Genomic DNA, 18,462 nt, shown 5'->3' on the forward strand with positions numbered 1-18,462 from the left:
AAAACTGTCCCGAATGATAGGCAACCACACACTCCTTTACACCCAGAAGAAGAATTTAAAAAGGAAAAAAAAAAAAGCAGCGTTCCTGCCCTTGAACCAACAGTGAGAACTCGTCCACCTACAACTGACAGATACGATCACTTTCTATTCTTTTTGACTTAAACCTGAAAGAGTAAATTACAACGCTGTCTTGATGCAGACATGGACTTTTTTGTTGTAGAAAGTATGAAAGATATGTAAGGTACTTTTTGTAGCATGAGACATTGCTACATGTTTAGAAACACTAAATTTAGCAGTATATGCCATTTTTTTTCTCTATGGAACACAGTTAACGAACAATGCTGTTACTGTTCCTGGAGCCAACAATTCTTAATCTTAAGTGAACCAAGAGCCTGTATAGCAAAGTCAATGGAGTGATATTAACAAAAGCATGAACAAGTATCATTCATCTCTGCATTTTGCTTTTCTTCCTGAAGCAAGATCTTCGTGGATATTACTCTACAGCTAAGCAAAGATCAACAGACTGCTTTGCCTTTATTAAGTTTGGGAGTTTCTTTACCCACTTTTTTCTTTCTAAAACTTGGCAGGGAGAAAGTGTCACATCTAACAGAAAAAACGGGTTGCTATCAATTCTGAGTGGTGCTGAATGTTGTTGACAAATGACCAGCCAGATTCTCCTGAATTGCAGGAATACAGGAAGAAATCTGATTTCTTGTATCTAACTTTAGGACTCTCATTTTTTTCCTGCATGCCCTACCACTTACTTTTCCACCCAGAACTGCACGTTAGTTATCAGAGAATAAGATTGCCATGTAAAAATTGGGCCCCCACTTCCCCGTCTGTTTCCCTTCCCTAAGAATGCTAGTTGAGATGCTCTAAACCAACTAAGGATGTATCTTCTACTAACCATGAGCTGTAACTGATGTTTGTATTTTATTTTCCTACTAGTTTTTGTATTTTCCAACTACCTACTCCTGCAAAACCTGTCATGATTTATAACCCAGCCTGAGCCTGGTGTCTTCAAGTCTACCACGCCTGAAGAGTAGGAAGTAAGGTATAAGGCAACTTGGAAAGGATGTATTCTAAAGCTGTTCTTTGGACATTCAAGGAACTGGAGCGTGTATATTGCCAGTCTATAGAAGGCCAGTACTGGGACTTGTACTGCCAGCCGCTGCCTCTGAAAAAGTGGTTTTCCCAGGTAGCTATAGATAAGCTTTCTTCCTGCGGTCAGGCGGTGGTAGGGAATCACCTGCTTCCCTTGCTCCCTGCTGCACTACAGCAGTCTGTGTGCAGCTTTATTTGTAATTATGAATATGCTACAAAGCAATTTAGATTTGTGAGCTTCAAAAGCACTTACAGAGTGCCTCCCATGTTGTGGCTATATCCTAAGACTGAATAGGACTGTGCTGGCACAAGGGCTGCTTGATATTATGAATTCTTGGCAGCGGGACAAAGTAAGGACTCTGCCGGATCATGCTGAAACTGATCAGCATGGCCTATTTATGTCACTAGGTATGGGACTCATGGGTTATTCCTGCCTGGGAGCTGCTCTTGGAGCTCACTGCCTCCCCTTAATGAGTAGTGTTTTGTCAATCTTGGCCATCTGGTGATTTTTAGGTATGTCTCGCAGACTATCTATCTGTGCTTTGCTCTTTCAGTCAACCATAAACCAGCACCGATGTCTGCCCAGTTTTGTTTAACCAGAGAGGTAACACTTGGCTAGTCAAGATAACTGTGGGGTAGTGCAGTGCAGCGCTCCCAGAATAGAGAAGTTTAGACTGATGTGAAATACTTAGAAAACTGAATATGGGAAACTGAAAAGAAAAAGGAAGAAAATCGCTAACCTTATCAGGAAGCAGTTAAAATACTGATTAGTAATATGATTACTTACTGACATTCTAAGGACTACTTACACCGTACTACGAAGGAGGATGTCTGAAATAGATTAATGTGACTGCCAATTTTAAAATGTTTTCCTCTGCTCTCTTTCTGGGCTAAAAATGCTGCAAAAATAATGAATTACACATCACTCAGTGTCTCACTGAGAGTACCTCTGACAAGTACTTGCATGCTTAAACAAAGACCAATCACAAAGGCAAATGTATCTTAAGCTGTAACAATGACTCTAGCATGAGGCCAGGGTGATATTAATAGTGCTCAGTCCTGCCTAGAATGATTTGTTCTTAAAGACTGATTAAAAGGAATTTGTGCTTGTTTCTTTCTGTCCCAATTCTCCTCTTCAAATCTCTCCTGTTACTTTGTTCTCATTGTTATCCTTCTTTGGCCTGTGAACATTGTCAGGTAAGTGTGACATAAAATAAGCACCAGTTTTTAAGAAAAAGGAGAGGGAGGGGAACGTAGAAGTTCATAGGTAAAAGTTGCCAAGTTTTATCAGCTAGCAGACCAATAGGCCTATTATGGAATACGCTCAGGGCTTTCATTCGCTTTCCCTCCAGTTCGAGGGAGACTATAATCGGCTAGCTGGAGAATAAAATAATGATTCCAGAGGCTCCTTACTCTAAAGAGAGTAACTTAATGTTTGAAATGCAATTACACGAAATGGTGATTTTTATACTCCGAAGCTGGCTACCTCAAAATCAAATTAATATGTTGAAGATGCAATATAAATAATCTTTTTAGATTAACTGCGTGTATTAAAAAGAAAGCAACAATATTATGCTCACCCTCCATAACACTTTGATCAACTAGGAAAGTACACGCTTAACAATCTGTCTGCTTAGAGCAGTAGCTTTAGCCATCCAAGTTGAAACAGCCAGACTGTCTTCCAAAATGTTAATCAGAAAAGTTGCTACGAGCCCTAAATTGGAGGAAAACAATGCCAGAAACTTTAGCCATCTAATATTAAGTATTTCGAGCAATGTCTTCCAGACTAAACAGAAAAGTTGCTACGAGCACTGGATTTTGAGGAAATGAACGACTGAATATAAAAAAGCGTTGTGGCCGTAACAGGAATAAATAGCTCATCATTCATTTGGATTAGATGCATCAGAATCCAACCGTTTAACGGGAAACGTATTGCTGGACCTAATTCTCCATTAAAATAAAAGGTGGATCCCCAAGGATTCGGGAAAGTGGCGCCGAGGACGTGTGCCCTCGGTGCTCAGCAGACGCCCGGGCACCGCTTACTTCCACTTCAACCACAGCCACGGAGGAAATTCCATCTTCCGACTCGCCCGCTTCACCTGCGGTCTCACGGTATCCCACGTTTCCAGCACAGCAGAAGCCGCCGCTTGTCCGTTCCACGCCGTGCCCGCGGGTCCCGGCTCCCATCTCCTCACGGCCCCAGCGCGGCCTCCACAGGGCGGCTCCAACGCGGCGCCCGCAGCGGCGGGAAGCTCTGCCCCGGGCCGGCGGGGCACCCTCTCCCTTCTGAGGGCGGCGGCGAGGACGCGGACCCCGCAGCCGTTTTCAACCGCCGCCCTCCGGACACACGACCCCGGAGCACCTCCCTCGCGGCTCCGGGCCCCGCCGTTCCCCCATTTTTTACCCGGCCGGCAGCGGACGAAGCGACGCCGCTCCCCCCGTTTCTCCCCTCACGACGCCGCCCCCCGCTGAGGGCCGGGGCGGCCCCGTGAGGACGCTCCCGCGGCCCTAGCGCCCGCCGCCCCCAGCTCCCGGTAGGAGGCCTCAGCTCTCCTCTTCCCCCACGTACGGCAGTCCACCGGCGAACGGAGCGGGAGCGTCGGCTCGCCTGTCGGAACACCTCGGCGTTCTGCCGGCGGGACCGGGCCGGGACCGGCGGGACCCATCCCGCCGCTCCCGTCCCGCCGGCAAGTGCCCGGCGGAATATTTTTGTCCGCTGCCGGCCGCCGTCGCGGCGCGGCTGCGCGCGCGGGGGCCCGAGGCGGGGCGCTGCGCGGCGGCCGTGATGGCGGAGCCCAGCTGAGGCGGCGGTGAGCGTCGGGGCTCGCCGTGGAAGCCTCCCCGCCCTCCCCTCCTTCCCCTGCCCGGTTGTGACGGTAACGGCCGCGTCCGTCCCCCTGTGGGGGCTTCCCCGGGGCTCCGTGTTAAAGCCGGGAGGGGGAGGTGGTCCCTTTCTGGCGGGAATCTCCAGAGGAGTTGGCGGCCCGGTTGCCGCTCCGGTGCCGTCAGTGGGGTGGGAGCCCGGTGAGGGACCGAGCCCAGCCGGGATCCGGGGCGTCCCTGCTCCAGGCCGGGCTGCCGGTTGCCCGCGGGCACCGAACGAGCTCGCCCTGGGGCGAGCCGGGCCGGGCGGTGGGTCGGTCCGGTTTTATATTAACGCTACGGGTTTGTTCTGCTCCGTGTGAGCCTGGGGATAAAAGCCCGGGGCTTTACCGGAGACACGTGTTGGTAAACAGAGGAAAGAGCGGTGCTCTTCCACCTGGGTGGAGGTTTTTTCTGTGGAAAGAAGGACTTACTCCCTTGGTATGTGCAAGAGGATGAAGGAGAGGTGACTGAAAGAGACAGGGGCAAGGGAAGTTTAGCTTCTGTCAAGACGTTAAAGACACTGTTACTGTTTTTTGTTTGCTAACGTTCATTTTTTAAAGGGAAAGGTAAAGTTCTGCAGGTACAACTTGACAGCGTAAGAATACGTTAGCTTCTAATTTTGTTATTGTCTCTTATTTCGGTCAATCTGTCAGAGTAGCTGCAGAAATCTGTTTATTTGCTTCTGAAGTAGGGATGTCACGGATGCATATGGAACCCGTGCAGATATCAAGTAGTCTGTTCTAAAAAAACTTCATTGTGCAATTTAATAAAAAAGTCGTGAATGTTTTAAGCTAGAATTTACCCTTAATCTCTTCCGCTTCTTTCATTCCAAATTTTAAACTCCTGATTGAAGATAGAAATCTGGAGGAGGTCTGAAATAACTTAAATACACCAGATTTTGAAAAAAACACAAACCCTTGTAAAAGAAGGACAAGAAGATTAGTGCCTCTGCTCAAGGAAGGACAGGAAGAATGTGGTTACTGTTCTACCTTGTCAGCCAGTCATCATGTGTTCCCAGCATTAACAAGGTGTCCTGGTTTCAGCTGTGATAGAGTTAATTTTCATCCTAGTAGCCAGTACAGTGTTGTGGTTTGGATTTAGCATGAGAAGAAAGTTGGTAACACACTGATGTTTTAGTTGTCGCTAAGTAGCGCTTACCCTAAGTTAAGGATTTTTCATTTTCCCATGCCCTGCCAGCAAGCAGGTGTACAAGAAGCTGGGAGGGTGCATGGCCAGGACAGCTGACCCGAACTAGCCAAAGGGATATTCCATACCATGAAATGGCATGCTTGGTATATAACTGGGGGGAGTTGGCCGGGAGGGGCTGATCGCTGCTCAGGCATCGGTCAGCAGCTGGTGAGCAGTTACACTGTGCATCACTTGTCTTTTCTTGGGTCTAATTTCTCTCCATTTGTTACATTCCTTTTCATTACAATTATTGTTATTATTATATTTAATTTTATTTCAATTATTGAACTGTTCCTAACCCACGAGTTTTACTTTTTTTCTGATTCTCCTCCCCATCCCACTGGGCGGGGGGGAGGAGTGAGCAAGTGGCTGTGTGGTGCTTTGTTGCCAGCTGGTGTTAAACCATGACATGAGGTCAAACTGAGCAAGAGACATATTTCTGCAAAGGGAGGACGAATACTTGTTGAACAATAACATGAACTTGTGTTTTCTGTCTGCTAGTTCATGCTATGTCTTTTTTTCTTTTTTTCCCCCAGGATTATTATCCAGGAGGATTTAGACCTTCCTTAAAAAGGTAAGAAATTTATTTTGGCTGTATTCTTTCTTTTGTGGGCCACTGGAATAAACTAAAGCTTATTTGTTTTGCTAGCTGCACCATTATATTGGATATTTTTCTGGAAGAGAGAAAAAACAACAAATCAAAACCTTTTTTTCCTTCCCTGTATTGAGTTGATAACTTTACCGATTTGTACATGCTTTTGGTGTTATAAAGCAGTGTAAGGGATGTCATTTCCCCTGCAATGTTTTTTATTGCTAGATTTTTCACAGCTTTTTATGTTTGTTCCTCCTTTGCTGCATTTTTTAATAGATTCTGGGATTTTTGATCTAGAAGAATGCTAAGTGCTTAAATATCTTCATCAGATGCATCCTCTTTGTGACATCATTATATTCCTTTTTAAGTTTAAATGCAGATGTGTAATGGTTCAGGTAATATGAAGTTTTATTTTGAAGTATATTTTGCAAAGTTGAAGGACCTTATACTGGGAAAATGCACACCTGTTTAATTTCTTATGTTCTTGAATAATACAATTTCAACATCTGAAAGTATTTTGTACGCCAGTAGCCTGTATTTTCTGTTCCTGAAATCTGTTTTTAAAGAAATTAAAGCCTTGTTTGTTTTGATTCACTGTCAGTTAGGAAAGTATTGTATTTTCCCTGTAAACTCTGTGAAATGTCCTTGTGTGGTTTCCTTAGTAAACTGTTGAGACATGTCCGAAACCAAATTTCCAGTGGTAAATCAGACTTTATTCCGAATAAGAATTGCACACAGCGCAGTATGAGGCATGCAATTAATGCAGTAGCTTTTTTTTTTAATAGGTTCCTTTAGCAAATAGTTTGATTTTTTTTTTTTTACTTTCCTGAAAACAGACCTGGATCTTGAGAATCTGGGAGATGCATATGCATATATATTTACTTTCTTGTGGACAATATAATGAGATTTTAATGATCTTCTAGTATATTATACGAGCCAGATGATAATCTAGCTATTTTATATTAGCTAGGTATAGTTGCTTAACATCTTGTACCTGAGGACAGGAATTTTTATTTTGCTGTCCTGATGAATGAAATAATTCAAATGAAAGGCCTGTGGGATCAGGAATTCTAGGAATAGTTTGATTTGTTTTCAAAAGGACTAAGAAGACATTGACATACTGTGCACCTGTTTTCAGCACACAGATAAAAGAGTCAGAACAGCTTCTGAAGGAGGCACTTGAATGCTGTATGTTTCATTCTTTGCCTGTGATGTGAGTGGAAGCATATCTGTCATATAATGTGAACTCGTTGTTTCACTGTGATGCCTGACGTGATTAAGAATACTTGTATCTTGGGTATGCCATGTCAGAGCAGTGGCAGGGTTTTTGAATTAGAAAATGACAAGTACAGATTAATAAAAAAAAGGCAAACAAAACCCCAGAAAACCCCAACTATACGGTTTGTGGCTTTCTCCTCGCTTGTGTTTGAGATGTTAGGGGAAGAGGGCATCAGGAAGTATCTCTGGATAGTTGATTGTTTTAATGTGCTCAGTATCCCTCATATGTATGATATATTGCAGGTGTATATATATATAGATCTATCTGTCTTTTCTTTATGAGAATATATGCAGTAGATATTAGGTCTTGGTTTTGTACTCAAATGCTTGCTAATACCAGTCTTCTCTAATGCTTCTTGAAGATGCCTGCTGCCTGTGACTCAGTGCTTGAAGATATTGAAGATATTGTGTCAGCAGAAGATTTGAAACCACGTGATCGGCAGTTTGTAAGAAAGAATGTTTTTCCCAAAGTGCGAAAACGCCATTCACAAAAGAATATTCAGACAGATGATGATCCCCCAAGTGACAGGTAAATTCTTCCATCAACCCTATCTTGTTGCTTTTCTCCTATCTTGTGCGCACTGTCAGCTTCTAAAAATAAGGTGGAAGTTCTCGTGATCTCATAATATAAAATCTGAATACAAAGTAAAAATGAGTAAAATAGTGTTTAGAAAATGTAGTGATAATGAATCCTAAGCAAATGTCTTGTCCTGGACAAACTTTCTGTAGAAATCAGTTATGACTGGGGTACTGATTAATGGAGTAATGAGACTGGAAAAATGGTTCTTATTACTTAAGCTTTTATGTGTAAAACATTTCTGAAAAAATTGTCTGCTTCACCTTATTTACCTAAATAGAAGCTGAGCTCTTCAAAATGCATTCCTGGAGTAGCCTTTTGACATCTGAAATCAGAATATAAACAAAATTCTGAGAGTCACAGAAGGGTTGAGGTTGGCAGGGACCTGTGGAGATTATCTTGTCCAAACCCCCTGCTCAAGCAGGGCTTCCTAGAACCAGTTGGCCAGGACTGTGCCTAGATAGTTTCTGAATATCTCTAAAGAGGGAGATTCCACAACGTCTCTGGGCAAGCTGTGCCAGTGCTTGGTCACCCTCACAGTGAAAAAGTGCTTCCTGATGTTCAGAGGGAACCTCCTGTGTTACAGTGTGTGCTTGTTGCCTCTGGTCCTGTCACTGGGCACCACTGAAAAGATCCTGGCTCTGTCCTCTTTGCACCCTCCCTTCAGGTATTTATATATATTGATGAGATCCCCCTCTGGCGCCTTCTCTTCTCCAGGCTGAACAGCCCACACTCTCTCAGCCTCTCCACTTACGAAAGATGCTTCAGTCCTTTAATTATCTTCATGGCCCTTTGTTGGACTGTCTCCATTATGTCCATATCTCTCCTGTGGGTACATCCCATCAGGGCCCAGGGACTTAGCTATGTCCAGTTTGCTGAAGTATTCCCTGATCCTCTTCCAGCAAGGGTACATCTTCTGTCCTTCAGTGTTTCCACCTGGTTTCTGGAACCTGGGATTTCCAAAGACTGTAGTTTTTATGTGTACATCCTGCCAGTGATATAGGGAAACTTCTTTTGAACTTAGTGTTTTATTTCAGTGGAAATAGTATGCAGTAACTACAGAATGTACCTTTGCATTTTTCCTTCTTGTGACTCCCATAAGAACAGAATCAACCTTCTGCTGCAGTGGAATTGATTAAAGTATAGGTGAACTCAGTTACTGATTCTAGTTTCTACTGCAGTTCAGACATCTGGATTTTGTCCCCCCCACTTCCCCAATTAAGTTCAAGCTGGTGGATAAAATTTCCCCCCATTATAAAGACAAAAATAAAGTATGTCTGGAATGCACAGGAAATTCAGTTTTGGTTTTTCATTAGTATTCAGAACAGATTTTATAAGCATAACAATGCACCTTTATGTGAAGCCCCATAAAGGTGCATTGACTGCATTCTGCCGGGAGTGTATGTACAGCTGAACTGGTGGTCTATAGATACTTCACACTAGCACTCCTTTCTCCTAACTATTTGGGTGTTACGAATTACCTAACAGGTTGTATTTTAGTGTTTTTGACCCAAGAAAGCACATTAAATGTATGTTGTTTAGACTTCAGGAAGTCAAAATACATTGTACCTGTGTGACAAGTTACGCATGTCTACTTAATGATTATTAATCTTCCATCAACAATTTTCTCATTCTAGCTAGGGGAAGTATCTTTAAAAAAAGAAGCACGGTGGGGAGGAAAAAAAATGTGGGCAGGGCAGAGGATTGTATTCCAGGAAGTATGTTATTGTTCTACTGGCATCTTTAGCTCGTTAGCACAGTTATCCCAGGAGTTTCAATGGGACCTTCTTGCAGAATTTTTTGTTGCTTCCTAAACCATTGTTTGTGTTAGCTCATGGGTACATCTGCCATACTGCTTCTGTAGCCCAGAAAGGTTGGGATATGAGCTTTCAGATGTTAGCATGCCTGGTGGCAGGCTTAAGTTAAGAATTTATAAAGATGGCTTGTGTGGAGGGAACTAAAATCAATGGGTGCCATAATGTCAAAAGGTTGCAGTTTAGCTGTAACACTTTGTTTGCTGGTGGCCTAATTTCAGTGCAGTCAGTTGAAGCTCACTTGTTAAATGATATGATAATTTTCAGAAAGTTAGTTGTTTTGTTTGTGTTTTTTTTTTTTTTTAACATAACTGCAGTGTACTGAATCTCTTCTTATCCTACAGCTCTTGTACTTTCTCCATTCTAAAACTCTTTTCTTGCCACTTGTTGGCCAGGGTCAACCCACCACAACTGGGCAGCCGCCCAGCCACTTGCTCACCCCTCCTCCCAGTAGGTTTGGAGAGAGAACTGGAAGAGCAAAAGCGAGAAAACTTGTGGGTTGAGATGAAGGCAGTTGAAGGGAAGGGAAGAGTAGGGGAAAAACCCCAAGTGATGCAAAAGCAATTGCTCACCACCTCCCACAAGCAGGCTGGTGCCCAAGCAGTCTCAGAACGATGGCTAGTTTGGAAAGACCAAACCCCCAGTTTTTATTGCTGAGCATGATGTCATCTGGTATGGATTACCCTTTTGGCCAGTTTGGGTCAGCTATTCTGTCCATGTTCCCTCCCAACCTGCTGTCCATCTCCAGACCGCTTGTGGTGGGGTGGATCACGATGGGGAAACAGAAGGTTTTGATGCTGTGCAAGCACTGTTCAACAATAGTTAAAACACAGGTGTGTTATCAACACTGTTTTAGTCACAAATACAAAACATAGCACCATATGGGTTGCTGTGGAGAAAGTTAACTCTGTCCCAGCCAGACCTAATACCCACTACACTAAAATTACATAATTATGATGTTTTTTTCCCCAGCTGTTTTGGAGTTGTTACTGTTTGTGTTGCTTATTTTATATTTGGAGAATTACAATTAATTGAGTCTGTTTAGTGGGCTTAAAGGGGGAGCTTGTTCATCTTTTAACTTGCCTTTTCCCTTCCTTTTTACTTAACAGCATTATTCCTGGTGCTCAGAAAATCTGGATTCGTACATGGGGATGTTCTCACAATAATTCGGATGGTGAATATATGGCTGGACAGCTGGCTGCATATGGATACAAAATTACAGGTAACAATATCAGACAAGTTGCATAATTCAGGTTTTTGGGGGGGAGTGTTCAGAGCTGTCAAGCTGTAATCAAATGTTTTTAGTCTTAACTACACTTTTTAAAATGCCGCTTTAATCTCCTTCTGATTTGAAGGTGAGAAGGTAAAGTGTTTTCCTGGCATTAAGCAGAATGATTACAAGATGAGTGCTTTCAGAATGGTTAGGTTTTCCTGACAGGGTAGCCATCTAGTAGATGTCATACAGTGCCTTTTGTGGGCGTTTTGCTTGCTAAACTTAATTGAAAAGTTTTCATAAGAGTGGAAGGGAAAGATACTAATTTTGGGGCAGAATCTAGCTGGTTGTCTGGTTGTAGTTGGTGGAACCCATGTGAGAGAGAGAGGAGGGAAGTGCTATGTGTGTGTTTGCTGCTGGAGCAGAGGTGAACTAATCTGTGTGAATGATCCTTTGTTTCAGGAGGCATGAATAGTATGATGGAGGTGGGATGATATAGGATTGTATCTTGTACATTCAAAAGAGCTGAAAATACTATTTCTTCTTTTCTTCCAAATACTTTAAACCACTCCCTGTCATCTTGTTCCGCCTCCCCAATGCTAAAAAAATATATGCAAATTTATGGTTGTGCTAGCCACATTTCATCTCCTTAATGCAAAATGTGTTGAAAGAAAAGCTGTAGAAATCTGAGAACTTGGATGCCATGTTTCAATGGAGAATTATTATCGGAATACTTTTGTGTAGCTTATGACTAGTAAAAAATTTAGATTTTATTAATTCAAGTTGTGGTCTGTCTTGCATTTAAACTTGCGTCCTGCTTGTACTGAAAGACTGCAAAGTTGTCTTTCCTGACATTTTGCTAGAAGTATTTTATTCTTGATTTCACAAAATGCTTGGGTTTTTTCTTGAACATCTGGTGATACTGTTAAGCAGTTACATCTCATTTTCCTTTCTTGCAGTTGATGTTTCTGTATTTATCTAAGTAGAAACTGGATACTGATTCAAATGCTGAACTATTTTAGGGAACCCAGGTGATTCTTTAATTGGTAGTGCAGCTCTGGAGTAGGCATGCTTTTTTTCACAGACAAGTGGAATGCTCGTCCAAAAAGCCTTATTTGTGACAGCTGTTTATATAAGACTAGAAATGAGTTCTCAGTTTTGCCTTGTTATGGCTTTCTTAAATTTAACTTCCTTTTACCTTAATTTCTCTAATGCAGTGTTCCAGAAGCGACTTCTGACTTGTCAAGATTCATGTGGCTGTCCTGTCTTTTTGGAATTTTATTAGGAGAATTGTGGGAAAGATGCAGTGGAGCAAAAGAAGGAACTACCTAAAATTTGATACCTTCTCTTTTTAGAAAATTAAGTGTTCATAACTAGAATAGAAATGAAGTCTACAGCTACAATCTGAAACTGAGAACTAAAAACTGAATAAAAGTTGCAGTAGCTGGGACAGGAATACCTACTGAGTAATTTGGTAATTGTGTATGAAATTGACTGCTAGTTTCTGGTAATTATTAAATCCATTTCTTGATTTAGTTTATTTGTGTGTATGTATATACATACATAATATCAAACAAACAAACAAAACCCAGTGATGAGGTGGTAGGTAGAAATTATCCAGTGTGGTTTCTTCTTTGTGAAATTAGGTAACTTCTTTTTAAGCTGATATATTTAAGAGCCTCTGGAAATCTCATTTTTGTTCAACAGAACAAAAATATTGGCTATAAATTCTGGCTAAAGTAAATTTTTACAATTTCATCTATTGAATGTTCTCCTTTACAGGCTGTTAATGAAGCTGGAGCTGACTGCAAGTATTGCAAGTGTGGTAGCTGTATGTGAGAATATGAGGTGGTGAAGAGGGCAACTGCCTTTCTGCTCAATATAGTGATGCTTCTGGCCAAAAGTGCATAGGAAAGTGCTCTGCTGCTGCTTGGATTGCTGCTAATGTCTCTCAGGGTTTCACACTGGGACTGATCTATTTAATGTCTTTAATGGACTTGGAAGACAGGGTGTAATGTACTTTCAGCAGGTTTGTAGACTATGCCAAACTGGGGGAAGTGGTTGATAGGCTGGAAACCAGTGCTGTGATTCAGAGGGACCTTAATAAACTAGAAAAAGGGCTAACAGAAACCATGTGACATTTAGCAAAGGCAAATGCAAAATCCTAGGGTTGGCATAACCCCAGCTAGTGGTAAAGGTGGGGGTGGACAGGCTGACTAGAAAGCAGCTTTGCAGACAAATATTTTGGGATTGAGATAGACAAGAATTGAATATGAGTCAGCGATGTACTCTTGGAGCAAAAAAAAGGCAAACTGCATCCTGGGCTGTTAGCAAGAATGTAGCTAGCAGGTCTGTGAAAGTGATTCTTCAGCTCTGCGTGGTAGTTGTGAGACAGCCTTTGGAGTGCTGTGTTGACTGATCCAGCTGGGGCCCAGTTTTGGGCTCCCCAGGAAAAGAGGGAGATTGATGTAGCGGAGTGAGTCCAGTGGAGGACCACCAAGATGGTTTGGGAGCACATGGTGCATGAGGAGAGTCTGGGAAGACTGGGTTTCTTCAGCCTTGAGAAGAGAAGGCTCATGGAAGATCCTAGTTGCAGACAGCAATGCCCAGTAGGAGGACACAGAGAAAATGGAGTCAAATCGCTTGTCAAAGGTGTGCAGTGAGACAAAAGACAACAGAGTCTTGCTCTTGAAAAAGTGGCAGTTAAGATTTTTAGCATCTGGTACATAACTTAGTGCTCATGCTGTCCCTCTTTCCGTAGAGGAAATGCCAATATAGAAAGTTTCCCAACATTTCTCGAGTGTCTTTCATCAATCCCTTTTAAAGAAAGCATGTGAATTTTTTTTCTTATAGTAACTCATCTGGGAAGTTCAAATAGAATGTCAAGAAGGGATTTAATCTCTTTTTGTCCTATACAGTGAAGTAGTTACTCAGTAAGTATTGCTTAACACAATCCAAATTTCAAACATTTGTTGAAATTAAACTTATATTGTTTACACTATGCAAAAAAATAACAAAAAAATGTTTTGCAAGACCTATTTTCTACATCAATGCCTCTGTTGCTAGAATTTGTTAGCTTAATGTAAAACTGTTATAAACTTCAGGAAAAGATAGAAGTATTCACTAAAGTGAAAGATTATCTGTTGTCACAGTGCCTTGGACAGCTATTGCTTAAGTGTTTTGATTAGCATGTTTCCTATGTATTCCTAAGCTTTTAAATCAACAACACTTATTGAAGGGATGCTGGAATAAAGTTCTGGTTCTAGAAGATAAAATGTGAGCTTTACTTGCAGTTATTGCTCTATCGTAAGGGAAATGGTCAAGCACTGTTTCTAGTGTCTTCTATCTAATTGCAAGATTGAAAAAAACCCAAACAACCAGAAGGAAGAAAAGGAGCATCAGGCAGACTTTTATTGCTAACTGTAACAATCCCACCTGCCTTTTAAGTTGACTTAGCTGAAACTGAACATTGATATAATGAATGTCTTCTAATTATAGAAATAAATTTTTATGACTTGTTGCAAAAATCCGAATACTATTCCTTATCCCTGTTTATTGCATGGATTCTACCCTGTTCTTTATTTGAACTCTCTTCAGGACATGCCAAAATCTTTTTTTTTTTTCTTTTTTTTTCCTTGTCTTTCATCTGTTTAAAAAAAATGTTCTTTCTGTACAAGCACCCTTTGCTTTCTGGAATGGCTATATCCAAAGGTGAAAATGGAGGGTTGTGCTACACTTCTTCAGAGCAAAGACTACCTCTGTCTGGGGAGAGAGCACAGTGTGAATCGGCAATAAACAGATATTACAATAACAGCAATGCTGAATAAATATCAGGAACTGCATCAGCTTAAAAAAAAGGCAAAGGGAAACCAACAGAAGAGATGAACCTGTTTTTGTATCTGCTTTTACAATGTGAAGGTAGGCGGTATTCTGAACTGATCTTGCATACCATCCTATGGGAACACAAAGCTCCTTTGTTAGTCTGAGCCACACAGAAATGTGTGGACCAGCTGCTATCAGTTTAGGGCTGTACCGTGGTACTTGTTCATGTTCTGAAAACGGTATAGCTGATGGTTCTGAAGTTGGTTTTCCTTTCTTGGGAGCATGACTCGCTGTATAGTTTAAATATGCCTGCAGATCTACTCGAGTACTCCCTTTGAGATATACCCTGGAGGAAGAAACTCTCATGGTACAGACAAGTAATGCCTACTGTGAAAAAGAGGATGTGGGCGAGCTGGGAGCTCTCAAATACTGGGAGCCAGATGTTTGTTTGGGAAGGGAATTCAGTATGTGTGCCACTTAACAGTACTTTCTCTTGGAAAAATAGAACTGAACATGTATAGTCAGACAGAAGGAGTTGTCTTCTGAAGTGGGTAGTTGTATTGGCGTTTGTGGCATCTATGGGTTTCTGGTTCTGTGGAATGAATGGGTTTTGGCCCAGCCTTCTTGAATGCATTTTGATGGATCAAGCAATTAGGTATGCTTGTTATTTTGTGATAAGTGCTTTTGGCTTGAGGATATTTAGGTCCAAAGCATTCTCTTCTCAGTCATTGTAAAACTTGTTAGGAGGGGGAAAGACATTACTAGTGACTTAAAAATACCAGAAGAATGAACAGCAACTTTCTCTTTTATGAAGAGGAAGCGAAAACTGTTATTAAATGTTCAGCAAAGCTAAACCAGTAACAGCTTATCAGCACTATGCTTTTTTTAAAAATTTAGAAATAAATGCTAGCATGGAACTCTTCCTCCTGTAGCTTGGGATTCCAGAAGCAAAAAGGGGCAAAATTGTTTTGTTGCTAATTCAGTGGGTTTGGCTTTGATTTAGCACATAGAAACTAGGTTATATTATAGACCCTTAGGTTTACTTGTGCAATTTTAGAGTAGTCTTTGTTCAGGCGTCCTTTTTACTGCCTCGTGCAATTTTTCAGCAGGTTTGTTGGATGGAAAGATGCTGTATTTTTCATGGGTTCCTTCCTGTGCCTCTTGAAGAGCTCACTCAGTCACTGTGATTATGGTATTTGTTGGCAGGAGATGTGTCAGATTTCCCCATTCCTATTGAAGCTTAATGTTTATAGTCCATGCTATATGCCTTACAACTCTGAAATTCACTGTGCAGAGAATTTATGCAGTTCTCTAAAGCAAATCTCAAATAATATTTTTGGAATGCTGTTAAAGAAATTCTGTTTTTTATTGCCTCTTGTTCTTGTTAATTTTCTAAACACTTCTCAGTCTTGTTTACCAGGGGATATAGCTGAGGTATCCTTAAGACTGTCCATCTGCTCAAACAGCAAATTTTAGTAGAAGAAAGAAGGAAAAAGACAAGGAAGAACAAATGCTCTGATTTACTTAAGACTTCATGTTGAAAAGACAGATGTAAAAGGAAACATACTTAGTCTGCTGTTGAAAAAGCAGATGAGGTGCAACAAACTAATACAGACTTTGGTGTTCAAAGGCATTGCCTAGCGTTCATAGTGTTGCATAAACTGTTTCCTTATACTTTGGCCATCCCCATACAGATAAAACAAAGCATGCTGCAGCATCCATTTTATTCATCCAAGTGGAAAAAAAAGAAAAATGATGAAGACAGGTATTGACTTATGGTTTGTGAATCACAATTCAAAATCTGGTGTTTTAAGTGTTGTTTTAAAAGTACTTTTGTACTGCACAATAAAATTTTAATAATTTTAGATTTTGATTTAGTTTGTTGTCCTAAAGTGGAGAGCTCTTAAACAGGTTACTGTATTCCTTACATTTGTTAACTTAAAATAAGCTCTCTGCAGCCTGTGTAGTGGTTGATGAAGTATTTTGACTAAGGTTTCTGCTGTTTTCCGGTGTATGCTTTTAGTTGCTCATAATCAGCAGTTGGTCTTTCTGTTTTTCTCCACCCTGCTGCTGATAATGCTTCACTGTTGCTTCATAAGTATCATGTAAAACAAATGGTAGTGATTACTGTTTAATTTTGGGGTGCTGGGAGCCATCCTCATTGTGAGGTATTTTTAGTATTCTTTTTTTTTTAAGCTAAAAGACAGATCTTTATTAGCTGCTCATTAAGTGCTTGATATTTAGCCTTATCAATCAGAGAATTCAAGTTTAGTCTTTGCTTTTAGATTTGTACTTTTCAAATGGTTGTGATTGCAGTGCCAATTTAGAAAAAAAGATACTTTACCACCTTTTTTCTTGGGGGGGAGGTTTAAATATACAAAATAATCCAAACTACTTTTCTGGTGATGAGAAATGTTTCTGTTTTCTGTGACAGCACTGCAGTCATGAAACTGTCATTCTCTGTGAAGCAGCTGAGCGATGGAGAAAAGTGAACTGAGGTGTAAATCCTGTGGTGTTTTGTACCCTTGCTGAAGAATTCCCCCGTATTCTGTAATTTGTAGAAGCACAATCCTGTATGATTTTTGCGTTGCATGATAACCTTACACACCTGCATAACTACTCCTGCAACAGATTTAATTTTCAGATTCAAACTGATTGATAATATGGTCATAAGAGCTTTTGGTTGTTGATATTGAGAGAGGCAGTAAAGTAATTTATTTCTGTACCTGTTGTTAAAGCAAGGTAATTGCCTTAACAGTTCCAGCGATATGGTCTCCTGGTTTCAGAAGGTCTAAGTTGCTCCTTGTCACAAGTTTGCTTTGTGTTTTGGTTCTTGGTGCTCTGTCCTGAAAACCCTGCTCTGTCATGCACAGTTAGTATGTGAATGCTTGGTATGTAGGTGTGGTGGGTTTTAAGTTTAGTCTCGTTCTTTCACTGCTGCTGAAATAATTGTTATAGTTGGGCATATCGAAAACCATCTTCCAAGGAGATAGAAGAGCTGTGTCCTCTGTTTAGAATCTGAAACTTTTGTGGTGAGATGGTTAAGAGGATGAGGAGAGAGGGTGTGAAATGGGGACACAGAGGAAAAATGGAAGGTGATATTCATGGGATAGAACAGGTGGGATTGCATGAATGTAGACCATCAAGATATCACAGCTCTTTGAGAGGATTATAGGTATCCCAGTGCAGCCTGAAGTGTCCTGTAAGGCAATGAGTGGGATGATGGGTCTGGATATTGTTGGGGTGCTTTCTTACAGTATGGAGTTAATACAACATCATAGTGTGACTCATCTGCAGCAGTGTGTGTTCCCCAGGTATCTGTAAATTAATGTATAATTGTGGTTTTGGCAACTGTGTATTACTGTATTATACTGTTCCCGTGTTCCCTGTAAAACTTCTTGGTCCGTGTGTGGCTAGGGTTCTGTTACTTGCCACCTCTGACTTCTAGCACAGTGCAAGATATACGGCCTCTTTGCGGTGAGTTTTTCCTACCTCGGCTTCCTCAGCATCAACTTCTTGTTCCCATTAGGCAACTTCCTGTTAAGTGGAGTACCTAGCTTTGAGGATGTTGTCTCTGTTACAGGACAGAACTCCTTTAATTCTCAAACTGGGAAATGTTTCCCCTGTTTATGGGGGAACTTAAAACTAGTATGTGTTTTTTCCCTCATAATGGCTTCCTGTATCACTGCCATTAGAGTTTGACCTGACAAGTGTGCACTGTTCTCTTTATCCCACTCAAAATTACCTGTTTTACAGTCCCTCTAAATTGGTATGATTTCTTTGTTTTCTTTTAGTGTTTTTCTTTTGCAGTCACAGAGCTGGCAACTGGAAGTTGGGAGCAGGCCTAAGAGCCTAAATAAATCCTACATGCACAGAGACGCTTGTTGAGTGATTACATAGGTAAATTTAAGCATGCATACATGTTTAGGGTTAATTCTAGTGGCAAAGCAATTGGCTGCATGCTCTAGTGGTTGCACAATAGGCTTTAGTTTTGGCAATGCTGAACTTC

General features: G+C 41.3%; 1 protein-coding gene across 3 annotated transcripts in view; it reads left to right on the forward strand.

Annotated features, from left to right (window-relative positions):
- The first annotated feature begins 3,864 nt into the window (after positions 1-3,864).
- The window catches only part of CDKAL1 (CDK5 regulatory subunit associated protein 1 like 1), a 422,610-nt gene continuing 408,012 nt past the window's right edge, over positions 3,865-18,462 (forward strand). Inside the window, exons 1-4 of one of the 3 annotated variants that reach the window (XM_049823860.1) lie at positions 3,865-3,914; positions 5,694-5,731; positions 7,390-7,556; positions 10,528-10,640. In XM_049823860.1, coding sequence (XP_049679817.1) covers positions 7,390-7,556; positions 10,528-10,640 — 280 coding nt within the window. In that variant the 5' untranslated portion in view covers positions 3,865-3,914; positions 5,694-5,731. Of the gene's footprint in view, positions 3,981-5,693; positions 5,732-7,389; positions 7,557-10,527; positions 10,641-18,462 lie in introns of all 3 variants that reach the window. The other 2 variants (XM_049823863.1, XM_049823859.1) reach the window with 2 other exon arrangements.

This window comes from Accipiter gentilis, chromosome 20 (assembly GCF_929443795.1).
Source record: "Accipiter gentilis chromosome 20, bAccGen1.1, whole genome shotgun sequence".
NCBI classification, from domain to species: Eukaryota; Metazoa; Chordata; class Aves; order Accipitriformes; family Accipitridae; genus Astur; species Astur gentilis.